This window comes from Lynx rufus, unplaced genomic scaffold (genome assembly GCF_022079265.1).
Source record: "Lynx rufus isolate CCGP_SWC_20201006 ecotype Redwood Valley unplaced genomic scaffold, mLynRuf1.p SCAF_9, whole genome shotgun sequence".
NCBI classification, from domain to species: domain Eukaryota; kingdom Metazoa; phylum Chordata; class Mammalia; order Carnivora; family Felidae; genus Lynx; species Lynx rufus.
Genome location: NW_025814897.1, coordinates 16716598 through 16743087, shown reverse-complemented (window position 1 = coordinate 16743087; position 26490 = coordinate 16716598). Strand labels below are relative to the sequence as shown.

At 55.9% G+C, this 26490-nt stretch overlaps 3 protein-coding genes across 6 annotated transcripts; 1 reads left to right on the top strand and 2 right to left on the bottom strand.

Moving 5' to 3' along the window:
- The first annotated feature begins 1938 nt into the window (after positions 1–1938).
- On the top strand, positions 1939–5669 carry CCDC153 (coiled-coil domain containing 153). The gene is made up of 6 exons (XM_047070947.1): positions 1939–2008; positions 2468–2533; positions 2925–3044; positions 3555–3647; positions 5130–5260; positions 5541–5669. The coding sequence occupies exons 1-6, from the start codon at positions 1939–1941 to the stop codon at positions 5667–5669; spliced, it is 609 nt and encodes a 202-aa protein (XP_046926903.1).
- An 814-nt stretch (positions 5670–6483) lies between these two features.
- On the bottom strand, positions 6484–11412 carry NHERF4 (NHERF family PDZ scaffold protein 4). Its single transcript, XM_047070946.1, is given in 11 exon segments — positions 6484–7317; positions 7552–7752; positions 7895–8122; positions 8228–8424; positions 8651–8855; positions 9111–9247; positions 9370–9559; positions 9836–10081; positions 10083–10133; positions 10135–10326; positions 10328–11412. Coding segments are annotated over 11 exon segments (1938 nt in total). The 5' UTR covers positions 10589–11412; the 3' UTR covers positions 6484–7287.
- A 78-nt stretch (positions 11413–11490) lies between these two features.
- Positions 11491–23107, bottom strand: NLRX1 (NLR family member X1). 4 transcript variants are annotated; one of them, XR_006960566.1, is made up of 11 exons: positions 23018–23107; positions 21358–21482; positions 20732–20801; positions 20153–20241; positions 18970–19589; positions 17568–18389; positions 14134–14729; positions 13772–13858; positions 12787–13038; positions 11947–12377; positions 11491–11837 (listed from the first exon to the last, which is right to left on the bottom strand). XR_006960566.1 is itself a non-coding variant. In XM_047070942.1 (10 exons), the coding sequence occupies exons 2-10, from the start codon at positions 21425–21427 to the stop codon at positions 12056–12058; spliced, it is 2928 nt and encodes a 975-aa protein (XP_046926898.1). In that variant the 5' UTR covers positions 21428–21482; positions 23018–23107; the 3' UTR covers positions 11491–12055. The 4 variants fall into 4 exon arrangements, 3 of the variants coding, with proteins under 3 accessions (XP_046926898.1, XP_046926900.1, XP_046926901.1); XM_047070942.1 differs by having other exon boundaries at positions 11491–12377; XM_047070944.1 differs by lacking the exon at positions 23018–23107 and adding an exon at positions 22587–23000 and having other exon boundaries at positions 11491–12377.
- Positions 23108–26490: the final 3383 nt, after the last annotated feature.

The following is a 26490-nucleotide window of genomic DNA, read 5'->3' as shown; positions in this document are numbered from 1 at the left end:
TGCAGGGGGAAACGGTTCTGGGGGAAGAATAAATGCAAACTGACAACGGGCAATTGAACAGAAGTGTGGAGGGGGACAGAGATAGAGAGAAATAGCTACAAAAGTCTGCAGGTTCCTAAATCCACAAGGGGGAAATCCCTGACGTTTTTGCTGTTTTCATTCTAGCCAGTACGGTGCCCAGAGATCCAGGTGGCAGACAGATGACAAGGCTCCAGAATAGCAACAGGGCTGGAAGGAGGGTAGAGGCTGCCTCACAAGGGCAGGTCGCTCACCATCCTCCTTCCCCCAAAGTCGTTTTTCCAGCCATTCATGACTCCAGCAAGATGCTAGAAAGTATCCCCAAGAGGGAGGCACCATCAATAATTTAAGTAGAAAAATTTAGGAGCCTGGCGGGGGGGGGGGGGGGGGGGGGGCGTCAAGCAAGTCCACTAGAGGGAGCCCCGACAAACTCAATACCACAGAGAGCCCAGCAAAGTAGTTTCTGAGCACCTGTCTCTGAAAACCAGCCTCATAAGGGAATAGGGGAAGATCAGTAAATTAAGTCTCCACAAGGGAAGATAGCCCTGTGAATGCCCAGTTGAAACCCAGGCCTTACAGGATTTACAGAATCAAAGATTTAAAGACCAGGAAACTGAAGCTGAGCAAAATTAAATGGCTTGCCAAGTTTACATAACTGGAGGGGGGACTAGAACCCATGGCTCTTGTCTCTAACCAGTATCCTTTCTTCTACATTTGTAGCCTCTATGTCAGCAGCCTGGAGTCCGTGGGTCTATCTTTCTTCTGTGTCTCCTTTCTCCGATGTGAGAAACTCTCTCAACTCCCTTCTCCTGCATTTCTTTCCCTTGTACGCTACAGAATGCCTTCCCCAAGCCTAATGTCATTTGCTGATCAGCCCTAGGGATGTAAATTGCCCGAAATGGCTACTATGAGCTCTTTTCCGCTGTATCAGCATAACAGCACCATGTCAGATGTGTAAATCTGTAACTTGTAAGTCTCCAAACCTCAGGCAGTGCTACATGGAAATGAAGCATAGTTACCGGGCTCCAAAGCCCTTTCTCCTCAAACTACATTTAGAACTTAGGGATAAGGAGAGAATTGAAGAATTGACCCTCTGGGACCTTGCTATTTTAAGCTTTGTACTTGGCCCATTCCACCTGTCTCTGACTCCATGTTTCCCAGTTACCTGGACAACACTCAGCCTCCCGAAACCGAACCTTCCAGTTCTCAGTCCTGCCCTCAAAGGAAATTTGTCACCCTGGATTGGCTCCCAGAACCCAGGCTCCTCCTCAGGCTCCTAGCTGGTTGGGCCATTTCTCTGCCCCTCTCCATGAGTGGGTCACCCTACAGGGAAATACAACAGAAGCAAGAGAGGATCCTACAGGTAGGACGAGGCAGGGTAAGGGTGACTGGAAGAGGGAAGAGACAAGTACTGAGGTTTATTTTCTCCAAAAGAGGGTAGAGGGGAATGATTTCTGTACATAGAACCTTACTGGTAGAAAGAAACAGCTCTACCTTCCCCCTACCCCAGGCTTGCCTAAAGGTCCAAGGAGACCAAGAACAGAAGCTTCTGGAAGGTATAAGAGACATGCTCGGAGACTAGAGCTCTAACTCTCCTGGGACTCCTGGTTCAATCTAGGGGTCAGGAAAGCAACCCCATGTGCAGTCTTTTTTTAATTTTTTTTTTAACGTTTATTCATTTTTGAGACAGAGAGAGACAGAGCATGAATGGGGGAGGGTCAGAGAGAGAGGGAGACACAGAATCCGAAACAGGCTCCAGGCTCTGAGCCATCAGCACAGAGCCCGACGCGGGGCTCGAACTCACGGATGGCGAGGTCATGACCTGAGCCGAAGTCAGACGCTTAACCGACCAAGCCAGCCAGGCGCCCCCCATGTGCAATCTTAAATACAAGTCCTCTCCTTCCCCAGGACAGCAAGGAGATGCCATCTAAGACCAAAGGAAAAGGGATGAAAGCTGGGTCACAGAAGAAGAAAAAGAATGTGGGTGCTGGTGAGTCAGGGTGGATGGAGGTGAGCTCCTCCTGCTTCTCCATTCTCTGGCTTGGACACCAAGCAGAGGTGCTCCAGAGAGAATTCAGCCCTCTGCATGACAAGATAGAGCCTTCAGGACCCTCTCCCCCCATATCTTCCCTCCACGTTCCATGGAGCTGGGAAATTGGGGAAACCGGCATATACCCACTCTGTGCTGCCCTTCTGGCTTTGTGCCTTCCCTATATATTCATCACACATATTCTGAGTACCTACCCTGGGCTGGGCTGCCAGGACACAGCAGGGAACTCAGTAGTCCCTGCCATCAGAAATCCCTCCTTGAAAGGTCCTCAGATCTCCTGCAGGAAGAAAGTTCAGGGCGTGGCATGAGGATGGGGAGAAGTGAGGGAGGCTGAGATCATGATAAGGTCCTAAAGGTCCAAGGAGACCAAGCTGAGGCTTTGCCAACTTGCCAGGGCAGATGTGGAAGCCAAATCCGCACACAGGCTGGCAGTGCTGGAAAAGGAGTTGCTCCAAGACCACTTGGGTAAGAAAGTGGAAGCTCAAGACAACAGAGGTGGGCTGGGGGGGGGGGCATTTCACATCGTCAGAGGCTCGGAGGCTTAGAGCTGTTTGCGGGAGGCTGAGGTGACCCCTGCCAATCCTCTGGTGGAGGAAGAACTGACGTTGCGAGGAAGGGTTGGGCCGGGAGGGTTGGTGATGATAGCTAGCTTTTATAAGCAGAACATAGAGGGGGGTTTCCCTTAGTAAGGAAAAGCTCATGGCATTCCAGGGACAAACCCATTTCCAACCCAGAGGGAAAATGAAAGGCTGGAAGCCTGCCACCGGGTTCCCAGAGGTGGGCACGGTCCATCAAGCCCACGGGGCCACGTGGGACCCCCAGCCAGTCGTGAGGACGGCTCTGGGACTTTTCACAGCTCTGAGGAGGGACGAGGCCCGCCGAGCCAAGGCTTCTGAAGACCAGCTGAGGTGGAGGCTGCGAGTGCTAGAGGCTGAGTTGGAAGAGGCCCGAAGTGAGGGGAAGGCCGTCTATGCAGGTGTGTGTGGTTGGTCAGGCAGGTGGGCAGGAGACAGGGGCCTGGAAAAGGACAGCCAAGAGGGCCAGAGGATACAAGGAAGTGAAACAAGAAAGATGTCCGTCTGCCATGCCTAACTTTAACCTTCCCCGCTCAGCATGAATTGGGCAGGGTCCTGAAGGAAACGAAGGACAGCCTCCTGGGATCCCAGGCAGGAACCTTCCTGGATGCCTGACGCCATGTGCTTTGTGGATTAAAAAATGCAGTCATGGCCTTTATCTCATTCATCCCATGGGAGTGAGTGGGGAGAAGGGCTACAGTCTAGGTACTGAGTTGGAATGGGGAAAGGGGCTTGGTTTCCTAGCTCTTCCCCAGCTTTTCGGGGTCGGCCAGCCTCTCAGAATCACAAGAACCACCAAGGCGGCCTTTATGCTCCTGTCCCACTGGACCAAGAAGGCCCTCCCCGCCCACAATGTCCCTTCCTTTCTCCACCACTCCATCCACACCTGGGACCCTCTGTCCCCACCACAGAGATGAGTCGTCAGTGCCAAGTCCTGCGGAAGGAAATGGAGACCCGCAGCAGGCAGCTGGAAGAAGAAGTGAGGGGCCTTCGGGAGCAGCTGGGTAGGCTTCCACTCCCTAACCCCTGTCTCTCCAAGGGGCACTGACAAGGTCCAAGTCTGCAGGGGTGGACTTACGATGGTCCTTCTCTAGGGAACCCTGGGCGACTCAGTCTGTTGAGCATCTGATGACGGCTCAGGTCATGATCTTACGGTTCGTTGGTTTGAGCCCCGCATCAGGCTCACTGCTGTTAGCATGGAGCCCACTTTGGATCCTTTGTCCCCATCTCCGTCTGCCCCTGCCCTGCTTGTGCTCTCTCTCAAAAATAAACATTAAAAAAAAAAAAAAAAAGTCCTTCTCTAGAAGACTGCTATCTAGGCTCTCTTACCCTTTACTTTTTTTAAAAAAAAAATTTTTTTTTTTACATTTATTCATTTTTAAGAGACAGAGAGCAAGCGGGGGAGGGGTAGAGAGAGAGGGAGACACAGAATCCAAAGCAGGCTCCAGGCTCCGAGCTGTCAGCACAGAGCCCGAAGCGGGGCTCGAACTCAGGGGCCTCAAGATCACGACCTGAGCCAAAGTTGGACACTTAACTGACTGAGCCACCCATGCGCCCTCTCTTATCCTTTTCCCCATCAACTCTCCCACCATGGAGGATTGGAGCAGAGGGTTCAAGATGGCAAAAACCTCTTAGGTTGTAACTAAAAAAAGACCCAAGTCTCTTACCCCATCTTCCTCTCTCAATGGTCTCTCCAAATCCAGATCTTTCTCCCCACACTGCCATGTCTGTCATGGGCAAAACATACTTCCTCTCAGCTGATTTTCACAATGAAACTGAGGAAAGATATTAGACTTACGTCCATATGTTCAATGCCTCATGCATGCTCAGTCCTACATAAGTACTTGCCACATAAAGGAATAAACCTTCCAGATAAGCAAAAATGTAAAAAACAGGAAGTTTTTCCTTTCTCTCTTGGTTACAGGATGCAGTTGAGCTATGTTAGCGTGCACATAAGATCTTTCACAATTGTGGTCTCAAAGTTTTCTTAACCTAAAATAGCCTCAGTTTAACCTAAAATAGTCTCAGATACCCAAGAGTTGCTTATCTGCCATGCAGACCCTGAATGCCCTTCCTCATCCTTGCCTTGTCTGGAATTTAAATTCGATCCGCATTTATGGAGCACCTCCTGTATATACTATACATTTCCCCCTATATGCTCACATTCAACTCACAGTAAGCCTGTAAGGTTTGGATCATTCTGTCTTTAAAGATGAAGAACCTTAGGCTCAGAGAGAGACATGCCTAAGGTTACGCAGGTAGTCAATAAGCGACAACCAAACTCTGGACCCACGTCTCTTGTCCCAATGCCACTACTCTCTCTACTGTACCTTAGAGGTATATGTCCGCTCTTTATACGGACTGTGGGAAAATTGGTGATACTGGGGGAGTCTGGAATGATCCCATTTAAGTTCCGCTTTGGAGACTCTGTTCACAGGTAGAGTGTCACTACCCAATCCTCTTTCTCCTTCTGCCCGGCCCCACAGAGACGTGCCAGAGGGAGGCTGAGGCCGCACGGGAAGGGGCAGAGCAGGCCCTCAGAGAGCGGGACCAGACTCTGGCTCAGCTTCGGGCACACGTGGCAGACATGGAGGCCAAGTACGAGGAAATCTTACACGTAAGCACCCCTGTTTGAATCCCAACCACCCCAGTACCCAGCACTCCCCTATCCCCCCAAACCCCAACTAGTATGACAGTGACAGACCGGGGGAAGGAGAAGAAGCATCTCCACAAGGAAATCTGCTCTGTCTTGAGGGCAGACAACCAGGGGATGCAACCATGCCCACTAAGTGTAAAAGCTCTAAGAAGCCACTGGCAAAGGAGAGCTTACAGACCAGCCTGGGGCACCCCTCACGCTGCCCTCTCCCTTCCTGGGGCCTGAAGCTTGGTGTCTGCAGGGCAGCCTGGACCAACTCTTGGCCAAGCTGAGAGCAGTGAAGCCTCAGTGGGATGGGGCCGTGCTGAGACTTCATACCAAATACAAGGAGCGGCTCCGCCAGTTTGGACTCAACCCCCTGGATCTGTGAAGCTGTAAGCCTCTAGCCTCTGGGGCTCTGGGAGGCTCCAGCAATAAAGCTGTCTCCATGTGGAACTCAGCAGAACTGTGGGCTGTGGCTTTTTGGCAGAGGTGAGGACCTCTTACGGGGCAGCTTGGTTCTGGGCTGACCCATTACTCCGAAGACTGAAAGAAATTCGGTAAGGTCTCAACTCTCTTTTAGAGAAACTGGGTCCCATGCCTTGGGTCTGGAGCTTTTTTGGTCCCTCCAAACCACCGTCCCGGACCACCCCCCCCCTCCACCAACACAGGCAGCCAGATTTGTAGGAGAAAGGCCATTTCTATAATAGACTAACAGTGACCAGCCACCAGCCCGCACAATCCTCAGGTTGCAGAGGAAGGTGTAACTTGTCCCAAATTCTTGCAATATACCCGAGTCTCCTGGCGTCATGCCTAGGGCAAGTTCCAGATGGCTTCAATCCTAGCCAGCCCACAGCCCACCTAAAAAGGGAAAACCCTGGGATTCTCCTCTATTTTACTACAACCCTCCCAGTACTATTTCACCTCTGGTCAAATGTGGGGGGGGGGGTTGGTTTCCCACACCAAGAAATCCCCTGACAGTTCTGTGGACACCAGCTGGGTGCCTTACAAGTTAACTCAGTTCTGTCACTACTGACGTGAAGAGAGCATCAGATCCCTCAGGCTCAGCCCCGCAAGACCGGCCCCACTTCAAAAGCCAGCGGTTGTCATCTGTGCTTCTGACCAGCTGGCCAAAACACAAAGGTTCCCACGACCCCGCCCCCCCACCCTTGGGTTCCAATATTTGCCAGAGCAGCTCACAGAACTCAAGAGAAACCTTTTAATCGCTAGATTGCCGGTTTTTTATAAAGGACACAAATCAGGAACGGCCAGATGAAAGTAGGAACGGGACAAGGCATGAGCGTGGGAGCTCCATGCCCCCTCTGGGTACACCACCCGACCAGCACCTCCAGGCTCCCTGAACCCCGTCCTTTTGGGGGTTTTTTTATGGAGGCTTCACTATGGAGGCACGAGCAGTGAAACCATTGGTCATTAGTGATTAATTCAACCTCCAGTGCCTCTCCCCTCCCGGGAGGTCCAGGGTGGGGGTGGGGTGGGGCGGGGCGGGGCTGAAAGTTCCAACCCTCTCTAATCACGTGGTAGGTTCCCCTGGCAACCAGTCCCCCAACCTTAGGTGCTTTCCAAAAATCACTTCCTTAATTAACAAAGTCAGATGTGGTTGAAAGGGGCTTGCTACGAGTAACAGAAGACACCTTTGTCATCTTACTACTTCGGAAATTCCAAGGGTTTTAGGAGCTCTGTGCTGGGAAAGGGTCTAATTTATTACAAATCACGAAATCACACCATTCTTCGTTTCGGGCGGGAAGTTCATCCCAGGGACACAACCCGAAGCTCCTAGGCCCCCTAGTGGGCCTGCCTGCCGGAGGCCTCTGGCCACACCCTCTTCTGGGAGGAAGGGAGGGAGACCTTGGGCAATCCTGTGATTGGGGGTGTCCGGAATCCTAGAGCTGCAGTTCTGGCTTAAAGAGAGCTTCTCAGCTCCTACCATCACAAGCCAGAGAGTGAAGACGGGAAGGCCAATGGGCAGATCTTTGTCCAGCAGAGGAGGACTACAGCAGCTCTGAGGCTAGAGCCCCGTCCTGAGCACAGAGAGAGAGAAGACAGAAGGTCATTCACGGATCAGAAGAGTTCCTTTTCCCTGCCCCCACCCCCACTGGACCGGCCAGGGATGTGGCTTGTTCCCTGGGTCCTTCTGTCCCCACCTACCATGGTCTAAAGTCCCAACCTGCATGCCTCACACCGCTTCACCCTGTAGCCCTCCTCTTGGGCTCTAACTCTGGCTACTCACTGCCCGTCTGTCCCTACTTCCTTACCTCTCCAAACCCTGGGCGATCGCAGGCTTCGAAGCCCCCGCAGGACCTGGCGGCCACCTTCAGGCAGAGGGGTGGCTCAGCCTCAACCAGCTGCTGAAGCTTTTCCAGGTCATTCTCTCCACCCATGGGATACCCATTCACCTCCAGAATCACATCTCCCGTTTGCAGCCCGGCCCGGGCAGCTGAGCCTCCTAGGGTCACCTGGTGAAGAGGGGGGGGTTACGGAACATGCGACACCGTGGAAAAGTTGCTGGATGCTCTAAGACCTTGGGAGGGAAGCAGATGACGGCTCATCAGGAGGCAAAGGACTGGAAAGATCCGAGGTCCATAGGGCATAAGTCACCTGAGAGACGAAGAGACGAGGCTCACTGGCCACACAGGTTAGCCGGAAGCCGTAGCCACCGCCAGGCCCAGGGTACAGGAAGCACCGGCGGGAGCCACAGGGGACAAGAGGCATGGCTGTGTCTTCAACTGGTAGGTCCTTGGTTTCAACCAGAGAGGCCGAGCAGTTTTCCTGGGGAGAGGCAGGAGCCTCTGTGCTCTCCAAGAAGAGAAGTGGGGACAAGCGAACCTGGAAGGAGGCAGACAGAACAAACCTTTCTTTTTTGCTTCTCCCCCCTACCGGAGCCCTGCTCCATTCCTGCCCCCACTCCAGCCCCCGGCCCTCAGCTCGCACCATGCTGAAGAAGCGGTCAGCCTTACGGTCGACAACAGTGAGGGAGACAGAGGAGCCCTGCGCGCGGATCCTGGACACTGTCTCCTCGTGGCCCAGCCCCTCCACACTTTCCCCAGCCACAGCCACCAGCCGGTCCCCAGCCTGCAGCCCGGCTTTCTCAGCTGGCAGTCCTGGGTCCACCTCCCACAGGAACTGTCCTAGGACGTAAACATCCTCATGGCCCCTTCCCTGCTAACCCCAGTGCCAGCCCAGGCCACTGTGGGCACACTGAGGGACTGACCCCGGGGCGGGGGCGGGGGGACACAGTTAGGAGGAGGCTCAGGGCTGGGGTTCAGCCAGGGATACCACTTATATGCACTGAGAGTCGAATGTGAACAGGTTTAACACACACCTTCCCTACCCGCCTCCGGGACTACCACTCACTGGGTTGGCCGTCAAGACCTTTCTCCTCCCGAAGCAGGAACCCAAAGCCCCGGGGCCCCTTCTGTAGGTGCAGAGAGCGCGGCTTGGTGGGCAGTGCCCAGCCCTCCGCTAAGGGCGCAGCCAGGGGCATTCCCAGCCGGCGACACTGTTCCTCCACCTCTGGCCCGGCCACCAGCAGGGTCACTTGCTCTCCACTCTGCCAAAGCTGTAGGAACCCAGCAGGGCATCGGCATCAACCAGCTGGGTAGGGAGGGCAGAGCCAGCCCCTCCTCCAAACCCCAGGAAGGAGGCACTAAGGGTGGGGGAGAGAAGAGCCTAGCAGGAACTGTGAAGGGAAGGATGGCAGGAGGTACAAGGTCAGATGAGAAGATGAGTGTGAGGGGGAGGAATCTGCTGCCTGAGGCATGGCCCCCGGGCCCAGAGGGGTGAGGCCCGAATGGGGGAAGACAGCCGGCCATACCTTCCTGCTGAGTTGGTTATAAGTGAACTTCTCCACGCTGACCCCATTCACTTCTAGCAGTCGGGCCCCAGGGGGCACCCCGGCCCGCTCAGCTGCTCCTCCAGTGCTCAGCACCAACCAGAAAGGAGCCTGATAACCTGGAAGCCGGAAAAAACAACAACAACAACAACAACAAAAACAAGTAAGTTTCCATCTGCCACCTGCCCAGAACTGGGCTGAGATCCCGCTCTTGACCTCCCTCCCGAGCCTCGGGGCTCACTGTAGGTGACACTGAAGCCAAAGCCGCCGTCATCTTTCACTACGTGACACAGTCGGGGCCGGACCCCTGGGCCGAGAGTAGGAGACAGGTGGGCACTGTTCCCCTGCCGAGCTTGAACCATGTCATACACGTGCTGCGCCAAAACTGTCAGCAACACCCGCGGACCGCTGGCCCGGATACGGCGCACCACCTAAAGAGAGGGCATGCAGGGGGAGGTTGGGAGCGGCCCCTCTTGCCAGCGCCCCCTCCCTGGAACCAGCTGTCTGCAGCCAAATGCTCTACCCCTGAGCTATACCCCCCGGAACCAACTCTCCAGATCATCCCAACCTGGGCAGCCCTAAATCCTGGAAGGTGGGGGAGGTTGAGGCTTAGGGACTGCCCCCATCTATCCAGGGAAGTGACTTTCTCTCCCCTTGAGGTGCTAAGGGATGTTCTACGCCACAGGGAAGCCCCAGCCCAACCTCACCACGGCATAGTCTTCACATTCCACAACGTGGTCGTTCACCCCTAGGATCCGGTCCCCTTCCCGAAGACCCTGGCGCTGGGCAGAGGTGCCTGGCTCCACCCTGCACACCACAGGCACAGCCTTGCCCAGATCCTGTCTCAGGTGGAAGCCAAAACTCCTGCCCTCCTCTTTGCTCAGCAGACAGAAGCGAGGCCGCTCCAGGCTCCAGAGATCTGGAAGGGGATGTGGGCAACAGAAAAAGGGGGAGGAAGAGGGGGCCCAAATACAAGTCGCCTTGTGCCTGGCAGACGCTACCCTTGTGACAGGGCACTGGGCAGGCTCCTACCCAGTTAAGTATTGGGCAGTGGGGCCAAATACCCAAATGTGGGAAGAGTGGCTTGAACAAAAGAAAACACCCAAACCCCTCCTACCTCCACACAGTTACTCCCCACCAGGCTGCTATCAGAGGGAGGCCGAGTGGAGTGGTTACCAAGGAGACGGGAGGCCGGAGAGGAGCTGTGGTATCTCTGGGGAAAGGGAATGGTTGCCCAGGGCGAGGGGGTTACCGGAGGGGTCAAGGTCTTCAGCCAGAGAGAGGACAGGATTATCAATGCCCTGCTTTGGGTTAAACTCAAACTTCCTGCAAGGAGGCAAGGGACACAGGTAGGAGCAAGCTGACATCGGGACTCTGGTCCCGGTCTCTACTTGAGGTGCGAATGAAGGCCTTCCCCACCTTGGATCTCCTCCACCCCTTGCCCCAATCCTTCCCAGCATGGCACTTACAGAGTTAACGAGGCTGTGTCCTGAAGATCTGCTGGGCAAAGAAGGGATGAGGAGAGGAGGGGCGCATTCCCTCCCCACCCCGCTCCTCTTCCACAGTCATTAACTGAAAGGACTTGGGCGAACCCCCAAATTTAGAACTTGCCCCCTCCATTCTGCTCCAGAAAGACCTTCCCTTCTTCTCTCTTCCCTTTGCCTCCCAGTCCACAGAAATCTGAGCATATCAGGACGGGGCGTGGACCAGGAAGACAGACCTATCCACTCACCTCTTCTCTTCTAACTTGCCATCTATTTGCCTCCGGGCACCAAGCCCCAACATCAAGTACACCCTGGTCCCAAAGCCTTGGCCTCCCAATCTGCCCGCTCAACTGCCCTCTCAAGTCCCCAGCAGAGGATTTCTCCCAGTCTCCTACCTGCAGCTGCTTCCATAGTTGGATCAGTGACCCAGTGCTCAGGGTAGGGACAAGGTCCATGAAAAACAGCTGACCCTCCCACCTAACCTGCCACGTCCCGCCTCCTTAAAGACACTGCCTTAGGAGCAGTGAGGTAATGGTTAACGGGAGGAGTCTTATCCCCCAGGGAGAAGTATGTGTGTTCCTCCTGCCCCCATTCCTGGGCCCCAACTTTCTCTGGAGACTGCTGCGGTCCCAGCTTCTGCTCTGGGCAGACAAAGGTAGGTTGCTTTTCATGATAATGCCAAGCCTGGGATAGGTATGTTTGAAAAGGTGATAGAAGTCCTATAGCCCCGCATGACTTCCTCCCACCCCAGTATCTTGTTCCTAGACCACCCCCAGCCCTCGCTGCCTCTGAACCTAGCGTCCAAGAACCACCTGCAACAGAAAGTGGTCCGAAAACAGCGCCCCTTCTTGAAAGCATCAGGCAAGAAGGAGGCCATAGTAGGTAGAAGACACAGCTTTTTAATAGAAGCAGGGCAGTGCACAGGCCCCTCGGAGCCACTGAGCATAAGTACGATTGTGAGAAAGGGGGCGTGAAGGTGAGGAGAAGGCACCAACAAGAGAGGAAAGCGGCTCCGGGCATCCTCCGTGTCCTCTGATGAGCAGAAAGGCAGAAGGTGGAGGCCCTCCAACGCATCTGATGGCAACACCGCCGGTGAGGCGGGCAGGAGAAGTGCGCCCCCTGGTGGCACACTCGGAAGCTCCTCGAGAGGCTGGAGGTAAGGTTGGTGGTGCCACAGGGCGACTGGCTGCCAAGATGCCACATGAAGAGTCTTTCTCAGCCCTAGCTGAATGGAAGGAGGCACGTTCCGTGACCCTGGCAACTCCAGACTTGGGGGAGCAATGGTTGGACACGCCCCGGGAGAGCAACTGGCACAGTTGTGCCCTATCCTTTACCTCCAGCCCCACAGGGATCTTTCTGGAAGTAGTAGTGCCAACCAGGAGGCCACAGAGGGCAGGGTCTTGGGCCCAGGGGTCACATAGCTCGGTGACTGCCGCCACCGCTTCAGCTTCCAGGGCCTCCCAGCTGCTCCAGGAGGGCCCTGACCTCACCCTCCACTCGCAGCAGCTGGGCCTTGCGCCAGGGGTTAAGGGTGTCCCCTCGGCTGTCTTCCAGATCTCGAAGCAGCAGCTCAAGGTGGCGCCGGACACGACTGCGATCCCAGCTGTTGAGGTTCCGCTGGACTTCACTAAGGATCACCGACCAGTACTCAGACACTGCTGTCCCCTGTGTCAGCGATACCACGACCCGGGCACCACCTTTAGCCGTGCTCCCCACATCTCGCAGAGCCTGGCGGCCCTCTGAGCTCAGCTCATTGAAGTAGAGGCTAGAAGGAGAGAAAATAGAAGATGCCATTCAGCGGGGCTCTGAGAAGGAGGGCAGGGGGTGGACGGGACAGAGCCTGGGGGGTCCTCACGACTCCTCCCCTGGCTGTGGAAGGTGATGGGGGCGTGTGAGATGAGCCAGAGATGGAGGGGGGTGGCCAACAGGAGGTGGAGATGACATCTAAACTCAGCAGGACCCGGGACAGTAGGGATGGAGCCACTAGGACTCGAAGAGAAACGGTAGTAGGGAATCGGGGCGGGGTAAGGCGTGGGTCGGTTCCGAAGCGGGTCCGTGAGGACCAGTGAGAAGGCAGGGGGAGAGGGTAGGCCCTAGGGCAGGAAGAATGCAGTGGAGACAGGAGGGAGACTGAAGGGCTGGGGTGGGGGGATGGCACCGAGGACAAGACTCACTGCAGCAGCTCCAGGGAGGGGTGGTCCTGGGCAGCTTGGGCCAGGGCCAGGGCCGCTGTGTCACCAGCACCATTGTAGGCCACGTTCAGCTCCTGCAGCTGTTGATTACGGTCCAGCTGGGTGGCCAGCAGCTCCAGGCCCTCGTCCCCAAGGCCCGTATGCAGCAGGGACAGGTGTGTCAGGGAGGTGTTTCCGGCCAGCCCCTCCAGCAGCAGGGCCACACCGGCCGCCGTCAGCGGGTTGTTGGACAGCCTACGGCCACAAGCACCCCAACGTTATGAGGGCCCACGGCAGATGCCCTGCGCTGGGCGGCGGGACTTGGACCGAAAGGATACACAGCCTGGGGTGGGGGGAGCCTGGACACAAAGGTGTGCGGGCCGGGGAGAAGAGCACCAAGAAACAGGGGTGTGGTAGAGCGCACAGGAGGCAGAGCAGGGTGGGGGCTGGCTTCTCCTCCTTCCTTCCGTTCTCTTCTGCTGACCCACCTCTCTTCATCGTTACCACTTCTCTTCTCCTTCCTTTTTTCACCTCCTCCCCAGACCGCCCTGCCCCTTGCCCTCCCCCTCTTCATTCACCTCCTCTTACTCCAACCAGGCTTCTGGGTTCCTAGTAAACCAGTCAGCGCTTTGGAAGCATCTGCTGAGTGCCCAGCATTAGGGTCATCCTTGTGAGGCGACAGGGAAAATCCTGGGAGAGCATCAGCGGCACTGTTGCCAGGCAACCGGCCTGGCTATTATTCCCCCGGACCCACGCTGATTTTAGCCACCAGAGAGGCACCTATCCCCAGTGGCAGCTTTCCTCCACCCCGCTGCTTGTACTGGACCTGGGCGGCAGGACGGGGTCTAGGCCCCCACCCCCTTCACCACACCAGGGGTGGGCCAGCGCCAGGTGTGTTGAGGCGGGAGGCTCACCCTTGACCTTAGCCTGCCAGCAGGATGGCCAGAGCCTCCCTCCAGCCCTCCCCCACCCGTCCCGAAACACTCACCGCAGGGTGGTGATCTGGCACTGGTCGTGCAGCAGCAGGTCTCGGAGGTCGCTGCAGGCCTCGGGGCCCAGGCTGTTGAGTTGCAAGCTGGGACGGAAAGTGGCCAGAGGGGAGGTGAGAAGCAAGGGAGGAGTTCAGCACGGAACGTGCCCACCCACCGTGCCCTTTTCTCACCATCTTGCCTCTCAAAGCCCACGCAGCCCTCCCTTCTATTGCTTGTCACCTCCACGCACCCCAGACTTCCTCGTCCCGCCCCCTGGTCCTTCCTCACTACCTTTGGTCTCCCCAGCACCTTCTCTTCCCACCTCTTCACCCCCAACCCTCTCCTGACTTCCGGCCCATGCTTGAAGGCGGGTCCTCACCCCAGCTTCCGGGCACGCAGGAAGACAGGCCTGAGTGTGCGCAGCCCGGCAGGATCCAGCTGACAGGAGGCCAAGTTCACCTCATCCAGGGCGTGCCTTCCGCTGCCCAGCACAGCTGCCACCACTGTGCACTTGAGGGGTGTCATGCGCACACCGGCCAGGTTGAGCTGGCGCAGGGAGCTGAGCACCTCAGCAGAGAAGCGCTGATTCTGGAACTCATAGTGGAAGAACAGGTGGTCCAGGAGCTCTGATGGGGGCAGCACCTGCCGGCCCAGTTTGCCCAGCTTCTTCTTGATGGCCTGGGCGTTCTCCAAGGCATCCAGGTTCTTGATGGGGCAGCCGAGCTGAGCCAGCACGGCCCGGTTGTGCGCGGACAGAAGCCCTCCCATGAACATGGGGAAGAGCTCAAAGACCTCATCATCGGGAGGCTCGTCTGGATGGCGCCGGGGGCCTTCCACGCCCAGGATACTGGCACCCATCTGGTCCAGGACATCGTCGTTGTAGTAGTCCTCCTCTCGGAACATCTCCAGCACCATGGCCTGGGCCACCGCCTCGCGGCTCTTACCCACCACGCGCCCAAACACTCTTGGAACCACCTGGGAGGGGACACAGGGACGGTGCTGCAGTCTCCTGTGTGCTCGCTCGGCCTTCAAAGCTCAGCGGAAGGTGCATTCTCCCTGCCCATCCGGCCTCACCGTCTCTCTTAAACCCCCAGCACGATTTGTCTGATCATACTACTCCCCCATGGCAGCACCCGCCGTGGCTCCCCACTGCCCACGCAGAATAGAAAACTTGTCATAATTTGGCCCCAATTTGACCTTTCCACAGTCACCTCTCGATACTTGTGTCCTACATTCCTGACATTAGGAAATTCTTTCTCCCGGACACCCCATACATTTGCAAGCCCGGTGGTGGGAAGGAATTTATATCGATTTTGCATTTGGTTTGGTACCAGGCTAGGTGCTGCTACGAAGATATCCTCATCTTCCACATCATCACGGTCACCCCAGCAACAAAGACTGATGTCGCTCTTGCTCCTTCAAGGCCCTGCCAGCCACACTGCCTCCAGCTACAGACTTCTTACGCTCACGCGCTCTGCTTCTGTCCTTTCGGTTTTTGTCATTATTATTATTTTTCGACAGTACCACGGTTCCATTCCTTCAAAGCTGTATTCTCTTTCTGGGGTGACTCCCCTCCCCAATTCTTCTCCTTGGCTATGCTCCAGGGTCAGGTTAAATGCCCTTCCTGCAGAGAAGTGTTTCACACACACACACACACACACACACACACACACACACCCATCAGGTCCCCCACTTACACATTTTCACAGCACCTGCAACTTTGCTTTCCAGGCACTTACCATAATCTCATTTATTTTTTTTTTTTTTTTAGTTTTCATTTTTTTCTAATGTTCTGTTTATTTTTGAGAGAGAGCACGCAAGTCGGGGAGGGACAGAGAGAGAGGGGAGTAGAAGATCAGGAGCAGGCTCTGTGCTGACAGTGGCAAAGCCCGATGGGGGGGCTCGAACTGGCACACTGTGAGATCATGACCTGAGCTGATGTCGGACGCTCGACCAACTGAGCCACCCGGGTGCCAAACCATAGTTTTAAATCACACGGTCACAGGGACATGTTTGTGTTCCCACTGGAGGACCAGAAAGGGCAGAAATCTGGGGCTTCGTTAATTGTTTCTTCCCCAGAACCTAACACATTGCCTGGTATACAGCAGGCACTCAAATGTCTGTTGGGGAAATTAACATTTAGGAGGTTTGGGACATCGTCTCCTGTCCTTGCCTTGGTGCAAGGCAAGGAGGGCCCGTGGCTCTGGCAAGGAGCCACAAGGTTGTTTTGTGGCACCTCCTCTAACGGCCGGTTTGGTTTCTTTTTTCCCTTTTTACAGGTGAGGTCTCTGCCATGGAGGTTATAGCGCTCCTCCCTCAACAGTCACATGGTGACAGCATGAGAAAATGTCACCCTACGAAGCTGAGTCAATAGGCTCGTGAAGAAACAAATCAGACCAGCGTTCTGCTCAGCAGCCCTCCCTCCCAGAGGGCCGGAGTTGTGGTGCTAACAATTTGGTGCACCGAGGGGCTTCTGGAATCCTGTCAGGAGACCACAGCCTCTCACTGTAACCCAGATAAGGCAAACACATCCTCAAAGGGCTGGGCTGGCCTGAGCAATGGCCATTACCTTCCCGTCTGAGCCTATGGTGTGGGAAAGGGTGGGCTTCCCGAGCCTGTTTTCCTGTCTAACAAACAATAAATAGCACTTATGATGTACCAGATCCTGAGGATGAATACATTTACTCCTCCTATTAGGCCAAATGCTACAGATTCTGTTATCCCCATTTAACAGGTAAGACTTGGAGGCACATAGCAGTTAAGTAACTTGTCCAAGATCACACAGCTAGTAAGTGGCAGAGCCTGGATTTAACCCCATATAGCTGAATTACTGAATCCCTGCTCCTAAACATTATTCTTCGGTGCCTGTAAAGAGGAAAACCTGTTAAAATTTTGCCAGCACTGACCAGGGTTCTACCTCCCAAAGGAGAGTTACTGATGCATTCCTAGAGAGGACCAGGGTTACCTAGCAAGGCACCAAAGCTTAACAGAAATATCTATCACACACCAGTAAGGTTTGGCAGAGAGAGCACAGGGTTCAGACTCCTAAACCTGGACCCAGATCCCAGCTATCCCGCTTACTGTCTGGGTGACCTTGGACAAGTTACTTAGCCTCTGTGAGCCTCGGTCTCTTAGGATTTTCTTAGGATTCTACAAAGGGATCATAATAAGATTTCATTCCCAAGGCACCTGGTAGCTAGCCATCACCAGAAGGTGGATCCTTCTTCCCCTCAAAAACTTAGCACGTCTGCCCTGCTCACAGCACAGTCCTTGGGCCTGTGATTTGGACTCTGGAGCAGGCCTGCGCTATCCTAAGCCAATTACCAATGCCATTTCTCCTCCTGGTATAAATGAATAAAATGGCATCTGCTTTATAAACTTGTCTCTGGTGATTTAGTTAGAATGAGTCATCATTCCCGGAGTCTAACCACCTCCAAGGGAACAGAGACATTGGAGTTTCTGGGCCTGCAAAGAAGAGGCCAGACCCTGGACTATAGCGCGATTCCTGCCTCCCACCGACAAAGACCAGAAGAGAGGCAAAAAGAAAACCGTCATTAGGGTCATAGGATTGTGACTAAAGTGCCTGCGCCCTCAGATCCTCCTCCCAGCCATCAAGCCTTCCCCAGTCTGTGGTTTCCTGCTCCCCCTTCCCTTATGTCTCAATCCCACTAAAAGCCAGATTGCCCAAATCTGAAACCAGAGTCAAGAAGAAGATTCACAGCTACACAGGAAGTAGCGGTTTCCTTCTGGGAGAGGAGCAAGGGGGTGAACGGGGGATAGGGGGGCTGAGAGCCCGGGGTGCTGGGCCGTTACCTTGAGCAGGTTGAAGAGCAGAGGCAGGGCTCGCAGGGGTAGAAGCTTGGCCACAATGCCCAGGACCAGACTGACGTCCTCCCCGACGCGGCCCACGAGCTCGGCCACTTCCTTGCCCACCCGCTGCAGGGTCGTCTTCCGCAAACCCAGCACGATGTAGAGGGCGGCCAGGTATTCCTGCATGGCAGGCACGGTGAACACAAAGGTGCCCTGGCGCCCTGGTTCCACACACGGGGCCAGAAAAAACCTCAGGGCGTCCCGGCGGAAGACATGTAGCAGCTGGAACTCTTCCTCAGTCTTCATGCCAGCTTCCAGGCAGCCACGGACATCCTCTTCAGAGAAGTAGGTCTTGCGGGAGGACACCCCCTCATAGGCCAACTTGCCCATGGTTCGGGCTGCATAGGCCATTAGGGACAGCTTGGAGGGGTCCGTGCTGTCCAGCATCTCCCCACTGAAGTTCAGACGCAGGAAGCTGGTGTAAATGCTCGTGAGGGTCTGTCCAGCCGGCGTGGGAGCGTGCAGGAAGTGCAAGGTGGCACAGACGAGCCAGCAATAGGAGGGCAGGAAGCAGGCGGCGGCGATCTGGTGGTGCCCCTCCAGGTTCCGGGAGAGCATCTGCACCAGATTGTCACGCTGAGCTGGCGTGGCCGAGATCCCTGCACCCCCAGCACCGTACTCACAGTCTGGCTGGTTGAGGCGGAGCTGGAAGTAGAGCTTCTGCAGGTTGGTATCAGAGAAGCCACAGATCTGGCCATAGCGGCCCACATACTTGCTGGGGATTCGGCCGATGGCGGAGGGCCGGGTGGTCACCAGAATGCTGGCCTGGGAACGGCACGGTTGAGAGTTAAGCAAGACCTTTGTGTCCTGATGGCCTCACTCTCCAGAGAGCCCCTGAAGATTGAGTGTCCCAGGATGGAAATGATGATGCCCACAGCGCACCCGGGTGGCTCAGTTGGTTAAGCATCCAACTTCGGCTCAGGTCACGGTCTTATGGTTCACCGGTTCAGGCCCCAAGTCAGCGCAGAGCCTGCTTGGGATTCGCTCTCTCCCTCTCTTCCCCCCTCTTTCTCAAATAAATAAAAACTTAAAAAAAAGAAAAGAAAATGATGGCGACTATAATAATTATAGCTAACAATTACTGAGCCTCCACTAGGATCCAGGGCACCGTGTTAAAGTACTTCCTATGCAGTGTCTCAGTTGATGAGTATAGCTCTAGGAGAGAAGGAACAGAGCTTGGGGAAGTTACTGGCTGGCTTAAAGACACACAGCTGGGAAGTGGAGGGGCCGGTTTGAACTAAGCAAGAACCTATGCCCCCACACCAATAAAACACGAGGGCTCGGGACACACAAGTCTTTAGGAGGCAAGTCAGGGGCAGCAGTGGTGAGGCAGGGGGCCACTCACCTCGGGCAGCATGTATTTGCGCAGCAGGTTGACAATGATGGCAGCTGGCGCCTCTGGCTCCTCGGGGTCACTGCAAAGCCCTGTTCCGGCTAACCGGAAGTCGAGGTTGAGATGCTCCAAGCCATGGAGCACAAAGAGCAGGCGGGACCCAGCAGCAGCCAGCAGGGGCAGAATCTCCTTCAGGGGCGTGTAGCGCTGAGCCACAAGTTGGCACAAGGAGGCGGGGGCGGGGCCCAGGGATGACAGATCCTCGCAGGAGAAGGGGATGAGCAGCTCGAAGGCTGGCAGCTGCCCATGACACCAGTCCAAGACCATCTTGCGCACGAGTGTGCTCTTCCCCGTGCCCACTGTCCCATAGAGCACCACTGTCTGCACCTGGCGCCCGCAGGCATCTGGGTCAAAGAGCTGGGACAGAGCCAGTGCGGGGAGACCGGCTAGGGGTGGCTGATGCTCCAGGGCCAGCTCTGCCGTTGGGCGAAACAGCTCATCGGGGCTGCTCTCGCGGATCACAGGGTCTACATGGACCGTGTCTAGTGCAAAAGTCGGGCCGAACTGGCGCTCTTCTCTGGGCAGCCGGCTGAACCACTCGGCCAGATTCCGGCGATAGTGCCGGACAGCTTCTGGATGGGAAGGCAAGGGGAATGGGTCAAGGAAAGGGGCTGGAAGATGCAGGAGCTTAGGGCTGGCCAGGGAGGTGGTGGGGTCAGGCGGCAGAATCAAATCACAGGACCAGGATACCGAGACCCAGAACAATGCTGTGCATAGAGGACACCCTCAGACAACAGACTGTCCAGAGAGTTTGGAACGCCCATGGCAGAGAGTGGTGAGCCTTGAGACAAGTGACACCAAACCTGGGTTGACTGGTTGTGTGGTTGTCTGTGCGCAATCTCCACCTGAATGTCAGACCCCCGGTTTGTTGAGGGCGGATGTGATATATCCCCCCCGCCAGTGCTTTGTATACGCTAAGTGTGCGAAGAGTATACTGCACAAGTGTTGCAGGAAGGGATACATGGACAGGTGGACGATGGGGTGAGGGGAGTTGATGGATCCTCTCTGCCTCCTTCTTCCTGCCTGCTTCTCCCTCCAGACCCAACTCCCCGCCCCCTCGCCCCCCATCAATCCCCATCACTAGGATCCCATTCAGCCCCTCTCCTCAGGCTGACCGAGCAGCCAGTCTCTTTACCAGATGCAGAGATGTCCTGGAACAGCTGTCCATGCCTTCTGGATGGAGGACCACTGCCTGCTGAGCTTCCATGGTGACGTATAAAGGCCCTGAGAGCAAGAAGGGTTGAGCTGGGGCTCGGCTACTGGGCTCAGCCTCTGCACAGGCTCAGAACCCAGGCCCGTCTGAATTGCTGGACTTCGAGCTTCCTGAGATCCAGGCCTCACCCTGGATACCCAAGTCGAGAGCCTTATCAGACTCCCACACCCTTCCCGAGGACTGAGGTCTTTGTCCCGCTCACCCTCTACCCCCGCCACCCCCCCCACCACCACCCTGCTGACTGCCTGCCTGGAGCTCAGGCTGGCCACTGCCAGTCTCCACCCACTTCCCACAGATCCTCCCTCTGGCTGCCCACCGTCGCTTGTACGGTAGATCATGTAAACCAACTTCATCTCAGGCCTGGCAGCTGACTCTGTACCCTCCCCACCCTCAGAAAACCAATCTCACTCCCGAGGGATCAAGATCTCTCCAGGTCCTGCCCCTTCCCAGGCTACTCAGCTATGCCCAGGTGTGTTCTAAGGCATGGCATGGAGGCCTCACCTAGAGAGCCCAAGGGGACGCTCCCCTTTATGGGGCCAACTCCAGTGGATCAGGAAGGGGATTCGTCCATCTACAGAGGGAAAGAGGAAGGAAGAAATAGCACCCAGATCCCACCCACATTTTCCCACCAATACACAGACTCCACGTCTACATTAAATCCCCCATCATTTGTTCGCATAACATCGTGTGCTGCCCCTCTGTAGCAGTTACCATGCAATTTTATATCTTGTTGTATGATTATTTGATTAACAGACATTTCTGCCCCACCCCCTCCACGAGAGCAGGGACTCCGTCTGTTTTGGTTCATAATTACATACTTAGAACCTAGCACAGGGTCTGGCACATAGCACATACTTAAGAAATATCTGCTGAACGCAAAACGAAACCAGAGAAGGGATCCTAGACTCCTGTAGCTACAGGGACCCTCAAAGGTCATCTAGCTTGACTCCCTTATTTTAGGATGGGAAAAAGGAAGCTCAGGGAGGTGAGGTGGCTTGCCCAAGGCCAACAGCTCCTGAAGCACAGTTAGGGCTAGCACACCTGGTGTCTGGATCCCTGCCCTCTTGGAGACACCATCTGGACCCTGAAGAGGAATGTAGAAACAGAAACTGCTTCTTCCTGCTCACCTGCTGGCTGGAGTACTCTTCCCAGACCAGGGCCCCAAGAGGCCCTGGGCAAGTGGCAAACCCACCACATGGTAGGAAAGGTCAGAGCCCGGGGGACTTAGCACGCCACCTTCTATCCTGTTCCCCTGTAAGAAGACTTCTGTGAATGGACCACACACACACACACACACACACACACACACACACACCTCCCCACTCCCATCTCCCCGTGCAGGCCACAGAAAGGCCTTTCTCCTCAGGGAGCATCAGCCTTCCCTTAAATGTCAGCACTGCCAAAGCCTTGACCTGGCTTCAGATCGACTCCCTCCCCTACACCCCCTACTCGAGGGATTCCGTTTCATCTCCTACTACCCCTGAGCCTTCAACGAATGCCTTTCTCTCGACTTCCAGCCTGGTGAACTACTTTATTTAGGCGTCGTTTTCGCTTGGCTGCCAGCAGGCTCGGATGAGTCCTGTGTTCATTTTCAACGGCTTTTCTGAGCCGACGTTTTCAAGTAACAATTATCCACTTTCCCCAGCTCTCAGGTCCTGTTGGCCGAGTTTTAATGATTTCATCACTTTATCTATTCTATGACTTTTATGTAAGCCGCCTTTGAGGCTGGCATAAATAATAAATGAATGGATGACTTCCTACTTGACATCTCCATATGGCCATCCTGCCTGGGCTTCATGCTTCCCCCATACACTCCTCACCCCCTCCCCACCCCTTTTAGTTACTTTATTGCTTTATCTTTCCAAGCACACCATCTATACTAGGCACCTGACCTCTTGGGTCTTGAAACACTTTCTCCCTTCACACACTTGAAACAGCCCTACCGACTCCTCGTGCCAGCGTTTTGCCAGCCTGTTTCTATGGTATTGCCTCTGTGCTACCTCAGATTCTCTGCCGACTTCTGAGGACCCCCTTCTCCTTCTCTGCTCTCTGCCTTCAGTCTCACCCCACCCTCATCTCAGCCACCAATCACCTCCCTACAATCCTGGGTTACGCAAAGAGTCCAAACACCTGGCCCACACAAGCTATTTTTCAGTTTGCCCCCAACCCCTACCTCAGTAGCCAGGCTCACCAAATTCTTGCTCTCAACTGTCCTAACTGTTCATACATTTTCTTGGGCTTGAAATGGCCTTTCTCCCCTGCCGCAATCCTACCCAATTTTTTAAGACCCTGCTCCAAGGTCCCCTCTCCTGGGACCCTGATGCCCCTTAAATGGAGCGTGCTGCTAATTTGGTACCTGGTCTGCCCTGAGATGTGGCTCCTTAAGGGCAGGACACGTTCGGGAGAGGTGGAAAATGGGCTTGGGCCCACCCACCAGCAAGGCCCACCGGTGGAGCGGCCGGGGCCAGAGCCGAGGTCCCAGGGGCTGGAGAAGGGTTAAGAGAAGGCCCTGGAAAGCTGAGAAGAAAGCTCGGGGAAACTAGCTCAGTGGGAGAAAGTCAGATCCAGGGCCACTGCCTCAAGATGGGGCTCGCCGAGCAGGCGGGGCGGCGGTGAGGGCAATTTCCAAAGATCATTTCCAAGCAGCGGGCACAGCAGGAACAGTACGGGGGCTGTGCTCAGAGCTCCTCCCCGCCCTCCAAACTGGGTCCCAAACAGCTCTCCCCGTTCCCGCTGGCCTCGGAGCCCAAGGGGAGAGGCTGCCGGCAAGCCCACCGCTCAGCGCACCCGCTCGCTCCTCCGGGTCCCGGGCTTGACCTCCCCGAAGCAGCGGCCCAGCCGGGGGGTGGGGGGGGGGGGCGCGGGGCTTCGGCGCCGCCCGGGCCTTCACCCGCGGGCCTCCGGCGGCTCCCGCTTCCTCCCAGAGGCCCCCGCTCGGCGCGTCCCGTCCGCCCCGCCCCGCGTGCGCGGAGCCCGGCCCGCCCCGGCAGCAGGCCCCGGTCGCGGGCCGCGGGGAGGACGGCCCGGACCCCGGCGGCCCGCGGAGGAAGGGGACGGCGCCCGGAGCCCGGCGCCGCGGCGAGCAGACCCGGGGCGGGGACGTCCCGGTGCGTCACCCCCCCCCCCCCCCCCCCCGCTTTGCGCCCGCCCTCCGCGGCTCCGGGCCTCGATCCCGGCTGGCCCCGCCGCCGCCGCCGCCCTGATTGCCCTCTGCAGGTTACCAGGCGCCGGTGCCATCCAATTACTTCTCCCCTCTCGGGCGGGGCTTGCTGTCGTGCCCATTGTACAGACCGAGGAACTGCAGCTCAGAGGGTGGGATGACTCCCGCAGGTTGACACAGTTAGGAAGTGGAAGGGCCGGGAATGAGAGTTCCCGGCCTAGATCTTCCGGCCTCACCCCTCCTGAGGCACCTACCCGTCCCCGGGGCATTTCTTCCCTCTGGGCCTCTTCGCCTCCTCAGCCTACCTCCTGGCAGACAGCCGAGTCAAGGCCTTAGCGGGGGCCCCCCCTCTGTACCGGGCCCTCTTCAGCCCCCAGACCTCTGTGTATGGCTTCTGGTCACTTTGATCAAGAAAGGAGTAAGAATGAGGGATACGCTCCCGCCCCAACCTGCTCTTCTTGTCTGGCGCCCTGTCATGGCCTCGCCCTGGGGCTTCCTGGTCCTCAAAGCCCTCACTCTCATCCCTGTGGCTCCACACAGGGCACACCCAGGACCCACGGAGCTGATAGAGCAGCCACCCACCGCCCACAGCCAGGGCCCGCCTCCACATGCAAACGTAGGTGTGCGATGTGCACGGAGCAGAGGTGTGCAACAGGGAAGCCATAGAGAGGCACCTTGAGGCAAGGCTGGGAAGAGGGCTTCGTGATCCCTACTGTCCATCCGGACTGAAGACAGTGTTGACATTTCATTAACACACACAGGCCTATGTTCACTCACTGAATACATGGTATGGGGTTAGTTCTGAGCCACCGGAACAAGGCACGCAGGGTCCAGACCGTAGCCGCTCCCCTCCGGCTAGCCCAAATGATGGTCCATCGGAGGCAGACAGAAGCCTTTGGAAAGGCTGGGGGAGGAAGTTACTAACTGCCTCTGACAGAGAAGGTGACATTTGAATTGGATCTCGAGTAAGTCCAGGAAGGGAAGGGCAGGGCATTCCAGAACAGCAGGGGAAATAGCACATTTTCATTTTAAGAGAAGCTCTGAAAGGGGAGAAGAAGGGGGGCGGGGGGGGACTACGCTGTGAATGTGGTCTCAGGGGTGACATTTCAGACCTGGGGGACTCTTCCAGCTTCACTCCACTTACCTAGCCGTGCGAGGCAGAAGGGCCCCCGGCTGCAGTTACTGGACACGGCTCAGAGCAAACCATTCCCCTCCCCCACCCCCAGTGGGTATGACAGCCATGTCGGCTTTATTAATAACCTTTCATTTGACCGGCATCTCGCGGACAGAGGTACCCTGAGTCACGCTGTGGGCATGTGCTCTGTCATCCAACCTCAGGATGGGGCACCAGGTGCTGTAGACCCATAGCGTGGAGAACTGCCTTAATCATCTCTGCCCTCCAGCCCCTTGCACGGGCCCTGGCACAGAAGGTGGCTGCATTGAAGGAAATGATCTCTGAGTCCGGGGAGGCTGGCACTCAGGGAGAGCAGGCCCATTCCTAAGCATGCTTGGACGGGCAGAGGGCACACCCCTGCAGGTTGATGGGACCGGTGGGAGAAATCATAGGTGGCTCACAGTGGCAAGAGGACAGGATCTGGAGAGCTTGCTCAAGTTGCTTCTCCAAGCCTTGGTTTTCTTCTCTGTGAAAGGAGGAAATGATAATACTCATCCCAGCAGCCTCATGGGGTTACTGTAAGAATCGAAAGAGCTTTCTTTGCAAAGACATGAGCCACTCTACAAAATGTTCTCTGGGCCTGAGTGGCCCTTGCTAGCTCTGGATGGCTGTTCGTCTCCTGTAGCTCCCAAGGGCTCTTACCAGTGTGTGAGTTTATAAATGGTTTACTCTTTTTGGAGTATTTACATTTTGAAAGAGAAAGTAAAGATGAAGAATCTTAAGAAAGACGGCTTAATGGTGGGATTTTGTGCCCTCTGATTTCAATAAGCCACCTGCAGGCATTACTCCAGGGAAAGGGCGGCACCCAGCATGGCCCCTAAAGCTAGCTGGGGTTCCAGAAGCTAGGACTCTGACCTCTTCCCACTTCCCACCACCACTCTGAACCCCTCACGATAACGTCCATCTCCAGGGGTGCCTGGGTAGCTCAGTCACTTAAGCGTCCGACTCCTGGTTTCCGGTCAGGCCATGATCTCACAGTTCATGGGTTCGAGCCCTGCCTCAGGCTCTGTGCTGACAGCTCGGAGCCTGGAGCCTGCTTTGGAGTCTGTGTCTCCCTCTCTCTCTCCCCCTCCCCCACTCGTGCTCTGCCCCTCTCTCTCTCTCTCTCAAAAGTAAATAAACATTTAAAAAATTAAAAAAAAAAAAAGTCCATTTCCAGGCAGGCACCCAACCAGTAATAGACTAGACCCTCATCTGGCCCGGGACACTTAGCTCTGCATGTAGCAGACGCAAGGTAGTCCTAGCAGCTGGCAGGGTCAATGTCAGTCCCTTCCTTCAGTCCCCAAGCTTCAGGATCAGGAAGGAAGAGGGTGAGACAATGTGCTACTTCTTGGGTCACCTTGCCACCAACCTTCAAGGACTTCTGGGCAGTTGTCTACTGCAAACCTCAGACCACCAACCCACGTCCAGTCCTGATGGCTGATGGCTGGGCCCTGGTTAAGTGTGGCTCAGGGACGGGGCTGGGGGGTGGGGGGCAGGAGAGAAGAGAGGAAGAAAAAGAGAAAGCTGGGGTAAGTTCGGTGAGGTGCCTGGTATTCTCATCCTAGCGCTTAGGCTCCGGGGTCTTTCCTGCTTCTCGCTGCCCTTTATGACCACTGACTAGATGCCCTCCCCCCCCACCCTGCCCCGCCAGGCACAACCGGGGCTCAGTGAATTCTGAAGAGAGGGACGTGGATCACTTGGCGAGAACACACCCACGCGACAGACACAAGGCACCCACACAGAGCATGCAGGTCCACCCTCATCATCATCATTGGCCAGTGTCAAGAATGAAGAGTCTGGAGGCAGAAGACCCGGTTCCCAGATCTGGCTTCACCTCCATTAGCTAAGGGTCCCTGGGCAAGTTACTTAGCCCACGTCTCAGTTGTCTCATCTGCAAAATGGGTTATCATGAGGGACGATGCAGAGTCGGCATCGGACTTTCTT

What these genes read in the sequence shown, in the direction of transcription:
- CCDC153 (XM_047070947.1), top strand. Translation starts at nt 1,939, where the DNA reads ATGCCATCTAAGACCAAAGGAAAAGGGATGAAAGCTGGGTCACAGAAG. An exon ending in GTTGCTCCAAGACCACTTGG is followed by an intron (nt 2,534 to 2,924) that starts GTAAGAAAGTGG and finishes GACTTTTCACAG; the next exon opens with CTCTGAGGAGGGACGAGGCC. An exon ending in GGGGAAGGCCGTCTATGCAG is followed by an intron (nt 3,045 to 3,554) that starts GTGTGTGTGGTT and finishes TCCCCACCACAG; the next exon opens with AGATGAGTCGTCAGTGCCAA.
- NLRX1 (XM_047070942.1), bottom strand. Translation starts at nt 21,427, where the DNA reads ATGTGGTGGGTTTGCCACTTGCCCAGGGCCTCTTGGGGCCCTGGTCTG. An exon ending in AAGAGTACTCCAGCCAGCAG is followed by an intron (nt 20,802 to 21,357) that starts GTGAGCAGGAAG and finishes TTCCCTCTGTAG; the next exon opens with ATGGACGAATCCCCTTCCTG. An exon ending in TGCTCTTCAACCTGCTCAAG is followed by an intron (nt 14,730 to 17,567) that starts GTAACGGCCCAG and finishes GTCCCCTCCCAG; the next exon opens with GTGGTTCCAAGAGTGTTTGG.